The sequence below is a fragment of the Danio rerio genome, chromosome 23 (assembly GCF_049306965.1).
Source record: "Danio rerio strain Tuebingen ecotype United States chromosome 23, GRCz12tu, whole genome shotgun sequence".
NCBI lineage: Eukaryota > Metazoa > Chordata > Actinopteri > Cypriniformes > Danionidae > Danio > Danio rerio.
This window is the reverse complement of record NC_133198.1, coordinates 23,164,875-23,182,772: the sequence shown is the minus strand read 5'-3', so window position 1 is coordinate 23,182,772 and position 17,898 is coordinate 23,164,875. Positions and strand designations below refer to the sequence as shown.

General features: G+C 42.0%; 1 protein-coding gene across 2 annotated transcripts in view; it reads left to right on the top strand.

The window, feature by feature from the left end:
- The window catches only part of lamb2l (laminin, beta 2-like), a 75,798-nt gene extending 60,363 nt beyond the window's left edge, over positions 1 to 15,435 (top strand). For both annotated transcript variants that reach the window (XM_687746.11, XM_005162121.6), the window contains exons 27-35: positions 754 to 938; positions 7,535 to 7,782; positions 10,847 to 11,062; positions 11,143 to 11,287; positions 11,923 to 12,130; positions 12,496 to 12,637; positions 13,270 to 13,446; positions 13,866 to 14,025; positions 15,104 to 15,435. In XM_687746.11, coding sequence (XP_692838.6) covers positions 754 to 938; positions 7,535 to 7,782; positions 10,847 to 11,062; positions 11,143 to 11,287; positions 11,923 to 12,130; positions 12,496 to 12,637; positions 13,270 to 13,446; positions 13,866 to 14,025; positions 15,104 to 15,240 — 1,618 coding nt within the window. In that variant the 3' untranslated portion in view covers positions 15,241 to 15,435. The remainder of the gene's footprint in view (positions 1 to 753; positions 939 to 7,534; positions 7,783 to 10,846; positions 11,063 to 11,142; positions 11,288 to 11,922; positions 12,131 to 12,495; positions 12,638 to 13,269; positions 13,447 to 13,865; positions 14,026 to 15,103) is intronic.
- The last annotated feature ends 2,463 nt before the right edge of the window (positions 15,436 to 17,898 follow it).

Sequence of the window (17,898 nt, the reverse complement as noted above, 5' to 3'; positions counted from 1 at the left end):
AAGACAGTGTCTATTTTGGTCACTAAAATTAACATATTGAATTGTCTGTATCACTTTTGGCACTAAAATGTTAATAATTAATAATAATAATTCCTTACATTTATATAGTGCAAGGAAACCGTGTTGTAATGTTCACAAACAGTAAAACAAGACTCAATAATGAGGTTGTCAGAGTGAGCTGTGTATATGAGTGTGATCAATTCATGAGTGGCTTCAGCTGAGTGTTTGCAATCAGACAGGATCTAGGCCAGGTGTGTGAGTGGTGCATAACTGGATCTTGTAGTTCTTTTGTTGACAGATTTGCAGTTCTCCAGTGACCTGCATAAGCTAGATCTCTGGTGACTGTAACATTACGATTAATAGACAGATAATCCATAATTTATCAGTTATATCTGGCTATAATTTGTTTGTCATGTCAATAACAAAAACATTTTAAAATATCCATTTATCTGCCAGTAGCAATTTGGGAGTCGATACACTGTGACATGCATGAAATGTGTTTCAAACTTTGCTGAACAACAAACAAATTCCTTTTAGCTTGATTTTGTTCAAAATTACACACACCAGTTTGTTTTTCAATTTTAGTTATGGCAGGACACTTTTAATAACAAAGGTTAGATTATTTTTCTAGTTATTCAATATAAACCATGTATTATGCTGCAAAAGCTTTTTATTATACCACAGTTTGAATTTCCTTGCATGTTAAATGAGAGTAATTCAAGTTTTTCTCCATCCATATGGTCTTAATGTCAGAGCGGAGATCGCTTTGACTGATGGACGTCTGATGGGTGTAATACGGGATCTGAATGTGACAACAGACCATAACAATGATCTGAAACAAAACCTAACTGCCCTGGAGAAAGAACTGAAAGATCTGAACAATACGCTTCACCAGCTGCGCAGAGAGCTGGAGAACTACCTCACTGCTGGACTGGCAGGTAAAGTATTATTTAGCAAACATTAAGTACTAGATATGAAACACAAAATCAAAACTGACCTGAGAAGATGTTTTTTAGGGAACATATCATTAAGCTTTATTTGATTTTCAGCAAAATCTGGTTATCTGTAATGATTTACCATAACAATTAACGTCACATATTTAAGTATTTTTTTTATAAAAAATGTATGGGTTGCAACTAACATTTGCAACATGTCCTGAAGTCATTTTGTTTTATTGTGATGTCCAAATAATTAGATGTCTTGTTTTAATGTTAAGAAAAGCCCAATAAAAGTAATGATAAAAACATTTTCAACATCCAGTTAGTTCTTTATTAAAGCAAAATAACCATTATTACATTTTTTTACCATTATTACATTTTTTTGTGCATGATTACATTTTATTTAATTTTTTTGTGCAGTTTTACTTAAAAATGTCAAATTAGCGAAGTAAAAATGCATTTAAAAAGCAACTGTTGTGTAAGGAAAGAGACGGCACTGCTAAACGTTCGAGGTTACTAAAGTAACCCTTCGTTCCCCGAGGAGGGGAACGGAAGCACTATAAGTGGATTTGATTGTAAAATCCACGCATTGGGAGGTTCGGTTCAGAAGCTACTCGTCTGAAGAGTATTGAACGGGCCAATTAAGAATGAATTGGCAGCGCAAGCCTGCGCAGGTGAGCGGCATAAGCAATCAACTGAGTATAGAAGCTCACCTGGCGCCAGCAGACGCTATCCTTTTTAAGCTGAAGAGACTTTCAACAGCTAAGGGACAGTCATTATGGCGACGGAGTATAGTGCTTCCGTTCCCCTCCTCGGGGAACGAAGGGTTACTTTAGTAACCTTGAACGTTCCCCTTCGGGGGGAACTTCAGCACTATAAGTGGATTTGATTGTAAAATCCACGCATTGGGAGCCCATTGAAAGCGCCATAATGACTGCACCTTACCAACACCCCCGATGAGGAGATAGCCAAGCAAGCGTGACGCACCCACATCATGGGGGGCGCGGTCCTCCAACGTGTCCCTGGCCCTAATTTATCCTACTTCAACAGAAGTTTTACGGATTTATATATATTTTTTGGGAAGTCGTGAGCATCTAGATAATTCTAGGAAAATACGACAGTACGTTGGGAAGCGTGCAATCCCGATAGGGAGGACGCTGCGGAGGCCATCCGTTACCCAAGGGGGGATAGATGGCAGAATTTACATATGGACTAGCCCTAAAAAGGGGGAGTACGCATAGCAAAAGAGTGGTTAGCGGGGAGGGAAGACACGGGTCCGCCCAGGGGGGGGACTTAACCGTGGCGGAATAAGCATATGGGATCGCCTAGTGGGGATCACTCATAGCAGGCACCTTTACCCAAAACGCAGGCTGACCAGCGGGCAGACCTACAACGTAGTGGGCCAGCAAGTGACTCCTCCGCTGAGTCAGTGCTTGGGGCCACGGAGGAATCTGCAGGGCTCACCTGACGGGGAACTTTACTGACAGATAAAAAGGCGCACGTATCTGCGTGTTAGGGAAAATGGCGCAGCAAGCGTGTTTCAACACCCTACCGAATTGTTTCCTCAATCACCAAGGGTTACCTAATACCCTTGAGGAAACCGGCTCCACTCGCAGATTGTAAAACCTTGCAAATGTGTTGGGTGTCACCCAGCCCGCAGCTCTACAGATGTCTGTTAGAGGGGCGCCGCGTGCGCGCGCTCGAGAGGATGCGAAGCTCCGAGTGGAGTGCGCACGCGCTCTCGGGGGACGCGGCTCATCTCGGCTCTGATAGTGAAAGAAAGGCATCCACAATCTAGTGGGAACTTATTTCGGTACGGCACTTCCCTGCTGCCGACCGCTATAACAGACGAAGAGCTGCTCAGATGATCTAAACTCTGAGTGCGGTCCGGAAAATACGCAAAACGCGAACTGGACAATAAAGAAGGGCTGGGTCTGCCTCCTCCGAGGGCAGCGCTTGCAGGCTCACTACCTCGTATTAAAACGGAGTGGTAGGAACCTTTGGCACATATCGCGGGCGGGGTCTCAGGACGTGAGAAAAGCCAGCCCAATTACAGGCACGAGTCACTGACCGAAAAATGCCTCCGGGTCCCCGACCCTCTAATCGATATCAACGCGACCAGCAGAGCTGTCTTCAGGGACAGAAAGATACTGAGTCGAGGATCGAAGGGATCTGACGCGGCTTGTGTAGCGAGGGCGAGATCCTAAGAGGGCATGAGAGGGGGCGGGGTGGATTAATTCGCTTAACGCCCCTGAGGAACCGGATGATGAGGTTATGCGTTCCCACGGTGCTGCCAGCCACCGCGTTATGAGAACGGAGATGGCAGCCACGTAACCTTGAGTGTGGAGGGCGACAGCCTGCTCTCCAACTTCTCTCGGCGTAAAGAAAGCACAACGCTGATCTGGCAAATTACGGGGGTCTTCTCAGCGAGAGACACACCATTCAGTGAATAGACTCCACGTCAGGGCATAGGCGCGCTCGGGGAGGGGGCTCTAGCCCGAGTGACGGTATTAGCCACCGCAATCGGAGGTTACCTAAGTCTTCCTCGCGTCTAAAAATCTCTTCAAAGATCGGCGAGGGTGCCAGGTGGTGCCCTGTCCCTGAGAGAGTAGGTGCTCTCTCGAAGGGACTGCCAGGGGAGGGCTATCGCGAGGGAGAGCTCTGACATCCAGGTCCGGTTGAGCCAGAGGGGCGCAACCAGCAACCTGTTCCTCATCCTCCCTGACCTTGCACAGTAACTGCGCGAGCAGGCTCACTGGGGGAAACGCGTATTTGCGCGTGCCCCGAGGCCAGCTGTAAGCCAGTGCATCCGTGCCGAGAGCACTCGGTCAGGGAAAGAACAACTGGCAATGAGCGATCTCGGGGGAAGCAACAGATCGATCTGGGCTTCCCCGAATCGCGCCCATATCAGCTGAACAGACTCGGGGTGGAGTCTCCATTCTCCAGGACGCAAGGCTGCCGTGAGAGCGCATCGGCTGCACGGTTGAGCTTGCCTGAATATGAATGGCGTGCAGCGATTTCAGCCGCGGATGACTCCAGAGGAGCAGACGGCGGGCGAGCTGAGACATGCGGCGAGAGCGCATACCCCCTATACGGCTGATATACGCCACCTCCGCCGTACTGTCCGTCCTGACCAGCACGTATTGCCGCTCCAGCACCGGAAAAAAAACGGTGGAGAGCGAGGAACACTGCCAACAGCTCCAGGCGATATGCCAATGCAACTGGGTACCTTTCCACAGGTCCGCAGCCGCATGCCCGCAACGCACAGCCCCACAGCCCGTGTTGGAAGTGTCTGTTGAAACGACAACAAGACTGGACGCCTGTTCTAGAGACACCCAGGCCTGTAGGAACGAGGGGTCGCTCCAAGGGCTGAGGGCGCGGCGACACAGCGCAGTAACAGAGACTCGGTGTGCGCGCGCGTGCCATGCGCGTCTGGGGACTCGATCGTGAAGCCAGTGCTGAAGTGGTCTCATATAGAATAATCCGAGCGGCATGAAGCGGCTGCGGATGCCATATGCCCCAGGAGCCTCTGAAATAGTTTCAGTGGGACCACTATTTTACTGTCGAGCTCTCTCAGACAGTACAGCATCAGCTGAGCGCGCTCTCCGGAGAGGCGCGCTGCCATGGTGACCGAGTCCAGCTCCAGCCCGAGAGAAGAGATCCTCTGCACGGGGGCGAGTTTGCTCTTTTCTCGGTTGACCTGAAACCCCCACAGGTGGAAGTGCCAGAGCACTTTGTCTCTGTGCATAATCAACTGCTCCGAGAGAGGGCAAAAAATCAGCCAGTCGTAAAGAAATTGAGTATGCAGATGCCCGCGAGCCGAAGGGGCGCTGAGGCACCCTCCGCGGGCTTGGTGAGGACCCGCGGAGACAGAGAGAGCCCGAAGGGGAGGGCTTTGTATTGCCAAGCTCGACCTTCAAACGCAAACCGCAGAAACTGTCGGTGGTGAGGAAGAGTGGAGACATGGAAATACGCGTCCATCAGGTCTAATGCTGCAGACCAACCCAGAGGACGAACGCACCGGAGGATGCGCTTCTGCGTGAGCATGCTGAACGGCAGCTTGTGCAGGCAGCGGTTCAAAACGCGCAGATCTAGGATTGGCCGTGACCCACCGCTCTTTTTGGGCACGATGAAGCGTGGGCTGTAAAACCCGCTCTCCATCTCGGCTGGAGGGAGCGGCTCGATTGCATCCTTCGCCAGGAGGACAGCAATCTCCTCTCGCAAGACAGGGGCGGACAGGGGGCTGACCCTGGTGAATACACACCCGTGACTTGGGGGGCCGTTTCGCGAACTGAATCGCATAGCCGAGTCTGATTGTGCGTATGAGCCACCGCGAAGAGCTGGCCCGCGCTAACCAGGCAGGCAGAGCTCTCGCTAATGGACTCATCGCTACAATCGCTGACGTACCAGCAGTGGGGCAGCGCGGAGTGGGTGTGCTGATCCGGGAAACTCGCGGGTCTCACGGAAAAGCTGGAGGTGAGATATTTGCTCTCACTCCAAACCCGAGCTCCGGAGGGGAGGCTCGAGGGGTGGGAGAAAGGAGACCGTCCTCCCAGCGCTCGTGAGCCACTGGCGAAACGCACCGAATCTGCAAGCTAGAAAGCATAGCGTCCCAGACTGGCAGATTTCGGGCTGTCACATCTGGGGAAGTGAAAAGTGCCCTTTCATAATGTTTTCATGGCAGTAAAAAGTGCCGTTGGAAATGGGGCCCCGCCCTCCAGCGGGGAAAGAGCAAGTTCCCTCTTCTCCAGATGGCCTGTCCCAGGGGCGCTTCGCGGTCCGTTGCCGGACTTAGCGGCGTTCTGGGCAGGGGGGCTGCCTGCTTCCGAGGTGCCCGACGCGCTCGTTTCGCCGGAGGCGTGTGCGGGGGCGGAGCAGCTCTCGTAGGCGGGCGCCTTCGGCGAGGAGCAGGTATGAATGGCACGGCGGGCGGAGCGGGCTACGGACCGCCGATAAGACATCACCCACCAACTGCTCTCTCACCGCCTTGAATTCCTGGGTGAATTCACAGACAGTGTCGCCGAACCTGGCTGGGGATATGGGGAAGTCAAGAAAGCGGACTTTGTCGACTTTGCGCATATCAGCCAGGGGTGGCGCTCCTGGACCACTAATGTGGACATCGTCCTCCCCAACGCACACGCAGCGGACTCAGTAGTCCGAAGAGCTAAGTCGGCGGCGGTGCGAAGCTCGTAAGCCTGGGTTGGACCCACCCTCGTGCAGCTCGGCCAGCGCCTGCGCTTGGTAGCGCTGGTAGGTGGCTATCGCATGCAAGGCGGAAGCAGCCTGGCCCGCAGCTATGTAAGCTCTAGCTCCGAGGGAGGTAGATAACTTACAGGCTTTGGATGGGAGACGAGGCGGACCCCGCCAAGAAGAGGCGCCGCGCGGATTTACCGCCATCTCGCACTCAACCTGAGGAATCGCCACATACCCCCTGGCTGTTTCACCGTCAAGAGTGGTTAGGGTGGAGGAACACGCAGCACGAGCAGAAAAAAGTGCTCTACAAGACCGCGTGAGCCTACTGTGCACCTCCGGGAAGAAGGGAACGCCCCTCTAGTCGGTCCGGCCGCGGAGCTGGGGGATAAACCATCTCCAACCCACGGCCGAAGCAGCCCGGGAAAGCACGGCTAACATGTCTGTTTCAGGATCCGTAGTGACAGCGCTCACCAGCCCGAAGGGGGCGAGCGGGTCTGGATCATCATCGGACAATGAAAGCCCACCCTCCGATGCCGCGGTGGACATCTGGTCTCCGGTGTCATCGGGCGTAAGGGCTACCATCTGTTAGACGGATCGCTTCCCCCGCCCGAAGCTTGGATAGAGCGCTTAGAGGAGCGGGAGGTCCGCGGGCCCGTGGGCGACGGATTATCTCTCGCTGAACCCTCATCGACTCGATCAGAAAGTCTCTGAAGCGAATAGGATAGCGTCTGCTGGCGCCAGGTGAGCTTATATACTCAGTTGATTGCTTATGCCGCTCACCTGCGCAGGCTTGCGCTGCCAATTCATTCTTAATTGGCCCGTTCAATACTCTTCAGACGAGTAGCTTCTGAACCGAACCTCCCAATGCGTGGATTTTACAATCAAATCCACTTATAGTGCTGAAGTTCCCCCCGAAGGGGAACTTGACCTTATAGAAATGTTATTTGCAGAATTAATTTGTTGTTTTAATATTTTTGTACCTAAGCCTGATAGTAAACAAATTACTAATAAACATAATGACTTGATCAGTTTTGCAATATACAATCAAATTGCAGACAATCAATGCATGAAATTGGTCAAAAGTGGAAAATTTCTGCAGATTGCACATCTACACTGTAAAAATTAATAATGGCAAAAAGTCATGACAATAAATGTTTTCATGTTACTTTAACTTCTGGTTTCAAGTCATTTTTATTTTAATTTATAATAATATTTTAGTCAGTCTGGATGATGTAGGTTTAGATAAAACTTTTTTTGATTCAACTGAAACATTTAAAACAGCAAGAATTTACCTGCAGTGTATGGATTACATACTCATGACTTGATTACCTTTTCATTCACACCATCATTTTTGTAATAAACATTGAAATGAGGTTGATGTTTTTGCTATTTCCCTTTTACAGAGCAATTTGCAAATGTGCTGAAGTATTACCAGAGATCCCTGAATTCAGAGCAGCGCTGCAATGCCTCCGTATACGGACCCCAGAGTCCTGTGGAACAGTCTCAGGACACACGTAACCGTACCGAAGCCCTGCTGAAGGACAAGAAGGACAGCCTCCTGCGTACAGCCACAGCTAACAATAAATCCCTGTCTGAACTGGAGGGAAAAGCTCATGAGATCAACCGAAAGGTCCATCACCTTAGCAACAAGGTAGAGACTTTGGTTAAAACTTGACACATTCTTGTTTATGTCATGCTTTAATAGTGAAGTAGGTAGTTTTGGCACTACTAGCGTCACTTATTTGTAGGGAAGGGCATAGAAGGTTTTAACGGTATTACTACTTTTATCAATACAACTTCGGTTCAGTACTGTAACGTTTCTCTTATCTGTACTTTTTGTTGTGTTTTTTTAATGAAAAAAACAAAAAAACAAATTGAACAGAATTAAAACACTTTATTTTATTATTACGTTTTTTTATATGTAAAATAAAATGGAACTAATAATTGTAAGACAAATAAATAGTTTTTTTTCCCCTGTAAAAGAAACGTGCAATGGTTTGAAGGAAAATGACTCTCAGCTTTTAACCATTGTTCTGGAGAAAAATCAACATGGTTTACTTTTCTGGCAGAAGTCAGAATCTATCTTGGTCCCTGCATTGAAAATACTCTCTTTAAGTTGCAAAGTGCAGTTAAATGAGATAATGTTTATGATTTTTCATTAATGCATTCACATAAATGAGTTAACAATGTTTTGGGAGTTAACTGTGTTTTTAATACAGTTTTGGAGCATCTTTTTTTTATAATTTCTTAATAAGCATAGATTATTGTTAAGCTAATCATGGGCTATATTTATAAATACAACTGATGTAAAAGCATTTTTAATGTTTAAGATTTATTTAGGCTACTGCAGAAAAAAAACGTGTGTGTTTATTTAACTATTAATATTATACTAATTTAGGTGTGGGCGAGGCAGTGGCGCAGTAGGTATAGTGCTGTTACCTCACAGCAAGAAGGTCGCTAGGTTCAAGCCTCGGCTGGGTCAGTTGGCTTTTCTGTGTGGATTTTGCATGTTCTCCTTGCGTTCGCGTGGGTTTCCTCCAGGTGCTCCGGTTTCCCCCACAGTCCAAAGACATGCGGTACAGGTGAATTGGTTAGGCTAAATTGTCCGTAGAGTATGAGTGTGTGTGTGAATGTGTGTGGATGTTTCCCAGAGATGGGTTGCGGCTGGGTATCCACTGCGTAAAAATGTGCTGGATAAGCAGGCAGTTCATTCCGCTGTGGCAACCCGGGATTAATAAAGGTACTAAGTTGAAGAGAAAATGAATGAATGAATGAATAATTTAGGTGATTGACTGCTGGCATAACGAAGTATGATGTGACGTTACCGTTAGTAGCTGGGCAGTCTAAAACTTTTCATTTGTCTTTCTGGAGTTAATGCACTTTTGAAAGATAGAAACAACTGATTGCGTTTGTTGCATTGGGCATTGTCATTGTCCACTCAGGAAATACAACCTGTTTGGTTGTACTGTTTGGTTGTTCACACCACAAGCTTATGAGCTGTTTTCACGTGAGTCTGTGTCGTGAGCTATGTGTGTGCGCTTAGCACGAGCCTCTACCGAGTGCACGCACACAGCCGAGAACTGTGAAGGCTTTTATACTTAATGCGCTCGCTGATAATATGAGCATTTCTCATGTGAGATTGCCAACTGTGCAGACAAATATCAAACATCACAAATTAGAAAAGGTTGGTCAGTTAAATTATGCTACTGTAAGTAATGTTTATTCAGCAATAATTCTCCAGTTAGAGAATTAACGTCACAGCTTATTGATATTTCGGTCTTTTATAATGTAGCACCAATACAATAAAGTATAGAGTTTCGGTACCCATCCCTACTTATTTTAATGACAAAAATAAAGCATGTTTTCAGACAACTTTTGCAAATACCCCTTAAAGGCACAGTATGTAATTTTCACCACTAGAGGGCTCATATTCACAGTAAACAAAAGTGTAGTTTTGACAATGCCCAGCAAGCATTTTTAGTTTTTAAATGATGTCTAATAGACATCTAAAAATAATTGTTTGGCTAAAACAAGGTTAAATTTGGGCTGTCAGTGAAAATCTAATAGACGTCTAAGAATTGGCCAAAACTAGACTAGTCATCAAATGAACAGAAATGAATGACTACACTTATAAAGTCTGTCTAATCTGTCTATTTGATGACTGGTCTAGTTTTGGGCTATTCTTAGATGTCTGTTAGTTTTTCACTTACAGCTCAAGTTTAGCCTTGTTTTAGCCAAGTTGTTTACGTTTAGATGTCTATTAGACGTCTATTAAGCACAAAATTGTTTGCTGGGTGACTGAGTGTGGAGTCATGGGAGTTTTTTTCTATATTACATCCTATAGGAATTCAGTCATAAGTCCTATTTAAACATTCTTTGAAACAGTTGTTATAATGTAAGTACAAAAGTCAGCAAAATATATATAACACTCTTGAAGTTTTTTGTATATTTTAATGAAGAAATGCTAAATATTGTGCCTTTAAGCTCACCATCCTATTTCATTTAAAATTATTATTAAATTGATTGTTAAATGTATTTTACTGTTTATATGGGGGGGGGGGGGGGTGACATGTCACAAACTTGAGATTAACCTGCATGTCTGAAAGAAGTTGTGTGTCTCGATTGAAACTCAAGCAATTTTGTAAATTTCCTCCATTTTATAAAAACACAAACATTTTATTTATGCTGGTTTTACCTTTTATAGAATTTATTTTGGCAAGTCTCCATGTTGTGTTTCTTTTAATGCATCAGTGATGGTCCCACATCAACTAAACAACTTCTGTCTCCATATGCTACAGTAGCCACGCCCTAAAATTATAACGATTGGCCAAGCTGAAAAGTGATTGTTAATGAACAGTAAACTGGGTTAAAGTGATCGTTCAACCCATAATGAAAGCTCTGTCATCATTTACTCTTCACTTGTTCAAAACCTGTTTGAGGTTTTTATTCAGTAGAACAAAAAGGAAGATATTTTAAAGATTGTTAGAAAGCTGCAGCCTTTGACTTTCATTGTATTTTTGGTTTCTAGTATGGATGTCAATGGCTGCTGGTTTTCAACATAAAACACAACACAAAATATCTTCTTTATTGTTCAACAGAAGAAAGAAATTGTGAAAAGTTCAGAGTGTACGAACTGTAATTGTCATTTTTGTGTGAACTTTATCTTTAAGAAAATTCATTTTGACAGAAGAACTCTTTCTAACTTTACATTTCAGGTCTGCGGTGGCCACGCCAATGGCAATGTGAATGGTAGCTGTGAAGAGAGCCCCTGTGGAGGAGCGGGATGTCGTGGCAGTGATGGTGTGCTGAAGTGTGGAGGTAGAGGATGTAATGGAACTGTTGGTGCTTCAGTGAAGGCTTTAGACAATGCTGATGAGGTCCATAAGAACCTGACTGCTGTTAGCGAGGAGCTCCAAACCATGGCTAAGAAGGTATGGATGTGTCTGGTTGAGCACTTGCAGTGAGTGCTTACTTGTGAAAGAATATGAAATAATCTTTAACTGTTTCTTAGCTACGAGACATTGCTACGCTCACTCAAACTGTGAAAACACAAGCCAAAGAAACTCTCGATAAAGCCCAGAACAAGAAGGACATGTTTGAGAAGTCCAACAAGATGCTCAAAAACTTCATCCAGAAGATTAAAGACTTTCTGAATGGTCAGTAGATTTGTTACTATATTATTTTTGTGTAGGTGGGAAATGCTGTTAGAAAGAAAATTAGCTCACCTTCATGTTGTTTGTGGTTGATTTTCTGTAATATTAAAGAAATAATTTTGCAGATTGTCTATAAAAGCATAAAGAAACACATGTTTGTTAACAAAAAAGTCATTTAAATATACTAGCTTTCAAATGTTTGGGGTCATAAGTATGTTTTTGAGCGAACCTTATGCCCACCAAAGTGGTAGCATTTATTTGATATAAACACTGTAAAAATAATAATATTGTAATGATATTATGAATTAATATTGTGGTTAAATTGCTTTAATATTTTGAAAATGTAAATTATTAAACCTTAGTCACCCCAAACTTTTTTAATGATTGATAATGAGTTTACAAGAACATTTTGTTCAAATAGATTTAGCAAAATTATGATCAATATGAAAACATTTTGCTGATATTAGTGCAATATTTATTGCAAATCCCATCTTAACTCTCTGCACTGATCTGCGTTTTGTGTATGGAACAATACTTTAATATACTATAAAATAGTATCTTTTTAAACAACGTAAGTCAGATTGTAAATGTTTACAATTTCGCATGATTTGCATTTCCAAATCTCATGTTATATTTAGAGGAGGGAGCAGATCCAGAAAGCATTGAAAAAGTGGCCCAGCAGGTTCTGGCAATCTCCTTGCCAGTCAACAGGACTGTAATAGTCAACTTAGTGGAGCAAATCAAAGACAGCATCGTCAACCTCACCAACGTGGAGGGAGTGTTCAATCACACCTCAGAACAACTGGCCAAAGTCAACGATCTACTCAAAAAAGCTCAGGATGCAAAGTAAGTGAGAGAGAACAGTGTGAACTATTTGACTCAAAGATGCATTCAAATTTAATGGCACTTTGGCACCATTTGCACCTGTAAAATGTGTTTTCATCAAACTAATAACAAGTACAATGCAAAATATAGATGGGTCTAACATGTCATGAGCTTGCTCACTTTCGACAACTTCCATAGGTGGAATATAAATCACATTTCTTTAGATTGTTTTCATTGTGTAAGTGCTTGTACCATCAAATGCATTAAGACAGCTTCAAAAGACAACATGATCATCAACATGAGGGAACATGATCATTTTAGTTCATAAAAAACATGTTAATAGCAGAGGGAAGCAGGGTCTTATAAGTGTTTTGTGTTTTGCACAGGACACAAGCTGATGGAGTGAGTGATAATATCAATAAAACAAAAGAAGCACTTGAAACCTCACAGAATGCCATAAAGAAAGCTGAAGAGGAAATGAGCACAGCTCTAAAAAACCTCAAGAATATCCAGAACATCACTGCCATGGTAAACCTCATTTATGCTTTTCTAAAAAAAACGTAAAAAAAACGTAAAAAAAACGTCTCTGCACTGCTCTTTTAATAGTTTTAGTTTTGTTTTTGAAGTAGCATTTTTTGCTGATCATTTTAAGTCTCTTATATTCACCAGGGCTTTATTTATTAAATGCAATAATTATGACATTGTTATTAGCTTTCAAGATTTTTTTAAGAATGATTTCTGTAAAAATATATATTTTAAAAAAAGAACTTTCTTGTGAATCAAAAAAAATTTTTTCAGCATCTTCATGACTCCAGTCTTCAGTGTCACATGACCTTTCAGAAATCATTCTAGTATCATTTTCATTCTAATTTATGCATCAAGAAATATTTCCTAATACTTTCTGTATTGAAAACATGTGTGCTGCTTAATATACTAGTGGAGGACATGATAATATAATTTATACTTCTCTGATAACTAGAAAAATAGTCATTTGGAATAAAATAACATGATAAATGTCTCCGGTTGGTTTTGATGAATTGAATGTAGTCCTCTTAAATGAAAGTATTACATTACATAAATAAATAAATAATTGACAGATTAAATGATAAACAATAGTGTATTATTTGATCTAATCACCTTTCTTTCTCTTTCATTACCAGGTTGACGACAAACTCTTAAATTTAGACAACAACCTTACAGATGTGATGATGCGTTTGGTCAATTTGTCAAATGGAGTGGATTTATTAAAGAATAAAACGGAGCAGAACAGGGAGATGGCCAAAGAAGCCAAAGCCCAGTCGGACAATGCAACTCGAGAAGCAGAAGGACTTCAAGAGGTGCGGGTTTGCATTTAAAGATTTACTGTACTGATTCAGTGCTTGAAGTCCGTATGAAATCTAAATGTATGATTTTTATTTTGCTAGTGGACATTGTTAGGCTTAATTAATCGGTGCAAGTTAATCCACTGAAATAAGTGTTTGTTTTGGTAATCTTCAATCAAAGCTATCCATTTTCTTTCACTCTAGAATAGCAGTCCTTCACTGATGTCAGTTTGACAGCTTTGGCAAAATATGCTTAGCCACGTCTCTTCATCTGTTAGCGAAAGATGAGAGGAGGAGCATAAAAGCAAAACTCCGCCCCTACTCATATTCATTTTTGTTGGAAAAGCCTCACCAATCTGTAATAAACTTCTGCAGCAAATTTCAGTTCATACAGATTTTCAAATTAAATGTAAATGTGTGTTTATGATCAACAGGAGCTGACAAATGCTGAGACTCTGTACAAACAGCTGAAAGAGAAGGTGGACTCGGCTGGAGGGACAGGAGAAGGCAATGTTAACCAGAAAGCCATAGAGATGAAGAAAGAAGCAGAAGATCTGCTGAAGAAGGCCACCATGGGCATGGAAACTCTCAAAAGTATGTGCACAATGGCTTTTAACAGTTACTGAAGTAAAAGATTTACTGGTATTGCTCATTTGAAACTTTAAGCATCTGTGTATTTTTATGTTCTCATTTTGCTGTTAAATGGGATAGTTCACACAAAAAGGAAAATTCTATTATCGTTTACTCACCCTTCACTTGTTCCATACCTGTTTGAGTTTCTTTCTTCTGTTGAACACAATATAAGATGTTTTGAAGAAAGCTGGAAACCAGTGACCATTGACTTCCCATAGTATTTCTATTGTATTTTTCCAATTATGGAAGTCGATGGTTACAGGTTTTCAGCTTTGTTCGAAAAATCTTCTTTTTAAGAGTTCACACTTACCTGATGATTATAAAGCATGTTTGGCATGCTGTCCTGGAAGAGAGCCCTGAGCTCATAAGATCCCTGTGCCCAGGACTCCCTCCCGTTACAGGGCGAGAGGGGAGTTTGAGTTCAGGTAGATCTCAAAACTCCCCTGCCGTGGTAGCTAATGAACAAATACTGATTGCTATTAAAAAATAACTACTAATCAATTAACTTAAGTTGCAAGTTTTTGGGCAGTGGGGGGAAATTGGGGGACCCGGGGGAAACCCACGTGAAGATGGGGAGAACGTGTAAACTCAGCACAGAAACGTCAGCTGGATTGGTAAGGACTAGAACCAGTGACTTTCTTGCTGTGAGGCAACAGTGCTAACCACTGGGCCACCATGCCACCCATCTAGGAAAGGAGAAGGAGTAGGGGTGGAAGAGGGGATTCTTCAAAAGGAAGATGGCTGTGATATGGAACTTAAGGTATTTATAGTGAATCATGTATTTGGTTTATGAATGACCACCTGTGTTCAATCATAAGCACATGCTCTTTTGGAAATTAGTTTAGAAATAAACTTCACTTCAGCAGAATAAAGAACTCATAAAGATTTATAACTACTTGAGATGGAGTAAAAAATAATGAGTACATTTTCCTTTTTGTCTGAACTATTCATTTAAATGTTGAACAATTTAAATTTATTTGTCTGTATTTTCTTAGTGTTTAATTTTCCTGTTTTGTTTTGTTTTTCTTCAAAATTAAAGAATTGGAGAGAAAGTTCAACAAGAACGAGCAGAAAATGCAGCAGCAACGGGATGAACTGACAGATCTAGAGAAAAATGTTACAGGCATCAGAGAATATATCAGATCAAAAGTATTGGCCTACAACAACTGTCAGTAGAAGCTGTAAATGAATGCTGAAAGCCTGAAATCAGAAATCAGTTTATCCTCTCAATCACCCATTGTGTGATTAACATTGTTTTTTTGCGGCCTAAATGGCTGTTTGAATATGAATCATCATATTTTTATTACTTATACACCTAATTACTTATTTGGTCTTATTGCCATCCTATTAAATCAGTGGTTCTCAAATGTTTTCAAGTGTTGGTGAGTTGTAAAACAAATCATGGGCAAACAACTTATACCTCAAGTCTCATTCAGTGGCTTTTGTTTTACTTTTCTGCTCTTGAGGCAGAATTGAAGCCATTTTTCCCCCAAACTGCTTTCTTGTTCATGTTTCACTGGCACTAACTGACTGTTTTTTAGCTAAGAAACAGAGTTATCAGCCTATTTTATGTTTTTATTTTGTTTGCTTGTTTGTTTTGTGGGTCACGGTGGTGCAGTGGCGCCTCACAGCAAGAAGGTCGCTGATTTGGGCCTCGGCTGGTTCAGTTGGCATTTCTGTGTTTGCATGTTCTCCACATGTTCGTGTTGGTTTCTTATGGGTACACCGGTTCCCCCACAAATCCAAAGACATGCGGTACAGGTGAATTGGGTAAGCTTAAATTGACCGTAGTGTATGACTGTAAATGAGAGTATATGGATGTTTCCCAGAGATGGGTTGCAGCTGGAAGGGCATCCGCTGTGTAAAACATATGCTGGATAAGTTGACGGTTCATTCCACTGTGGTGACCCCTGATTAACAAAGGCACTAAGCCGAAAATAAAATGAATGAATGAATGTTTTTGTTTTGTTTTGTTTTGTTTTGTTTTGTTTTGTTTTGTTTTGTTTTGTTTTGTTTTGTTTTGTTTTGTTTTGTTTTGTTTTGTTTTGTTTTGTTTTGTTCTGTTTGCGTATTAGCAAATCAGACCACACTTTGAGAACAACTATAAAGGGAATTTGAACAATGTTATGTGCCCAAACAAAGTTTTTTTTTTTCACCAAGGATGCATTAAATTGATCAAACATGACTAAAGGGATTTCAAATGTTACAGTACATTTCTATTTCAAATAAATGCTGCTCTTTTGTACGTTCTATTCAGCAAGAATCCTAAAAAAGTATAATGGCCTCCAAAAAAATAAATAAAGCAACATAGCTCTTTTCAAAATTGATGGTGATTACTGTAAACACGTTTCTTGAACAGCGAATTAGCATATTTGGATGATTTCTGAAATAATTGCTACTGTAAATTCAGCCTTCCCTTGAATACATGAATATATTACATTCTAATGTCAAATAAAAATAAATAAAATTATAGGGATATTTCACATTATTCTTGATCTTGCTCTATTTTTGATCACATATATGCAGCCTTGGTGGCCATAAGAGACAAAATTATTAAAAATATCTGATGTTAGCAACCCTAAACTTGACCAAGTACTGTATAAACTAATTGACATTGACATGGCTAACAACATATCTTCTTTTTTATATTGTGTACAAGCCATATATGAACACATTAAACCTTCGATATGGACTACAAAATGCATTGTTTTGTTTTCTTTTAATGGAGAAACAGCCTTGGTTTTTTAAGTACTAAATCTGAACAACAGAGGGCGATAGAGAATGTTAAAAAAGGACCCATTACAACATTTCGGTGCGTTTACAAGTCAACTCAGTCCTTAAAAGAATGCTTGTAATGTATATTTCTGAATGTCAGATTTACTTCGTCACTATATGTTCACTCCTCTATCTCTGCATCTTGCTCTCTGGGTTAGTGTTAGTGTAAGGCAGGATATGTTCATTTATGAAGTAATCCTGTCTGTGTTTGGATCAGTGGCTTGAGCTGACCCCGAGCTTTCATTCATTTGATACATATTTTTTTCACTCTGTATTTTATGATTGTAAGCATGTGGAATGTTGTTTTGTTTTAAACTAGAGATTTGAGGACTGTAGTTTAAAAAAATAAAAAGAAAGATGGTTTATGTCATAACTAGTGGGTAAAGATGAATGTTTTTTAATTAAATGTTGCTGATCTAAAAGAAATCCCTTGTTGAAATAAGTTACTAATAAACTCAGTTTGTGTCCTGTATTCACATAATATTTAACATGTAGGTCTTTCGATGGTCATTTGCAAAAATCATATGTTGTTGCTCACACATGTTTCCTATAATATAGACTACTTATTTAAGAAGAGATCCTGCAGGCAAAACAATATTTTTTGTTCATGATTTTGGACTTTTTAGATTTTCATAATGTGTTTTTTTCAGTGTAATATAAAGAAAACATTTAAAATACACTGTGAGGTGTTTCTTTTTCTTTTTGGCCTAGACCCTTTATTTATCTGGGGTTGCCACAGTGGAATGAACCGCCAACTTATCCAGCCCTACCAGCCGCAATCTCTCGGAAACATTCACACACATACACTACAGACAATTTTAGCTTTCCAAATTCACCTGTGAGGTGACGCAGTGGCGCAGTAGATAGTGCTATCGCATCACAGCAAGAAGGTCGCTGGTTCCAGCCTTGGCTGAGTCAGTTAACTAAACCAAAAAGAAAATGAATGAATGAATTCACTTGTACCGCATGTATTTAGACTTTTGGGGGAAACCGGAGCACCCGGAGAAAGCCCACATGAACACAGTGAGAACATGCAAACTCCACACAGAAATGCCAACT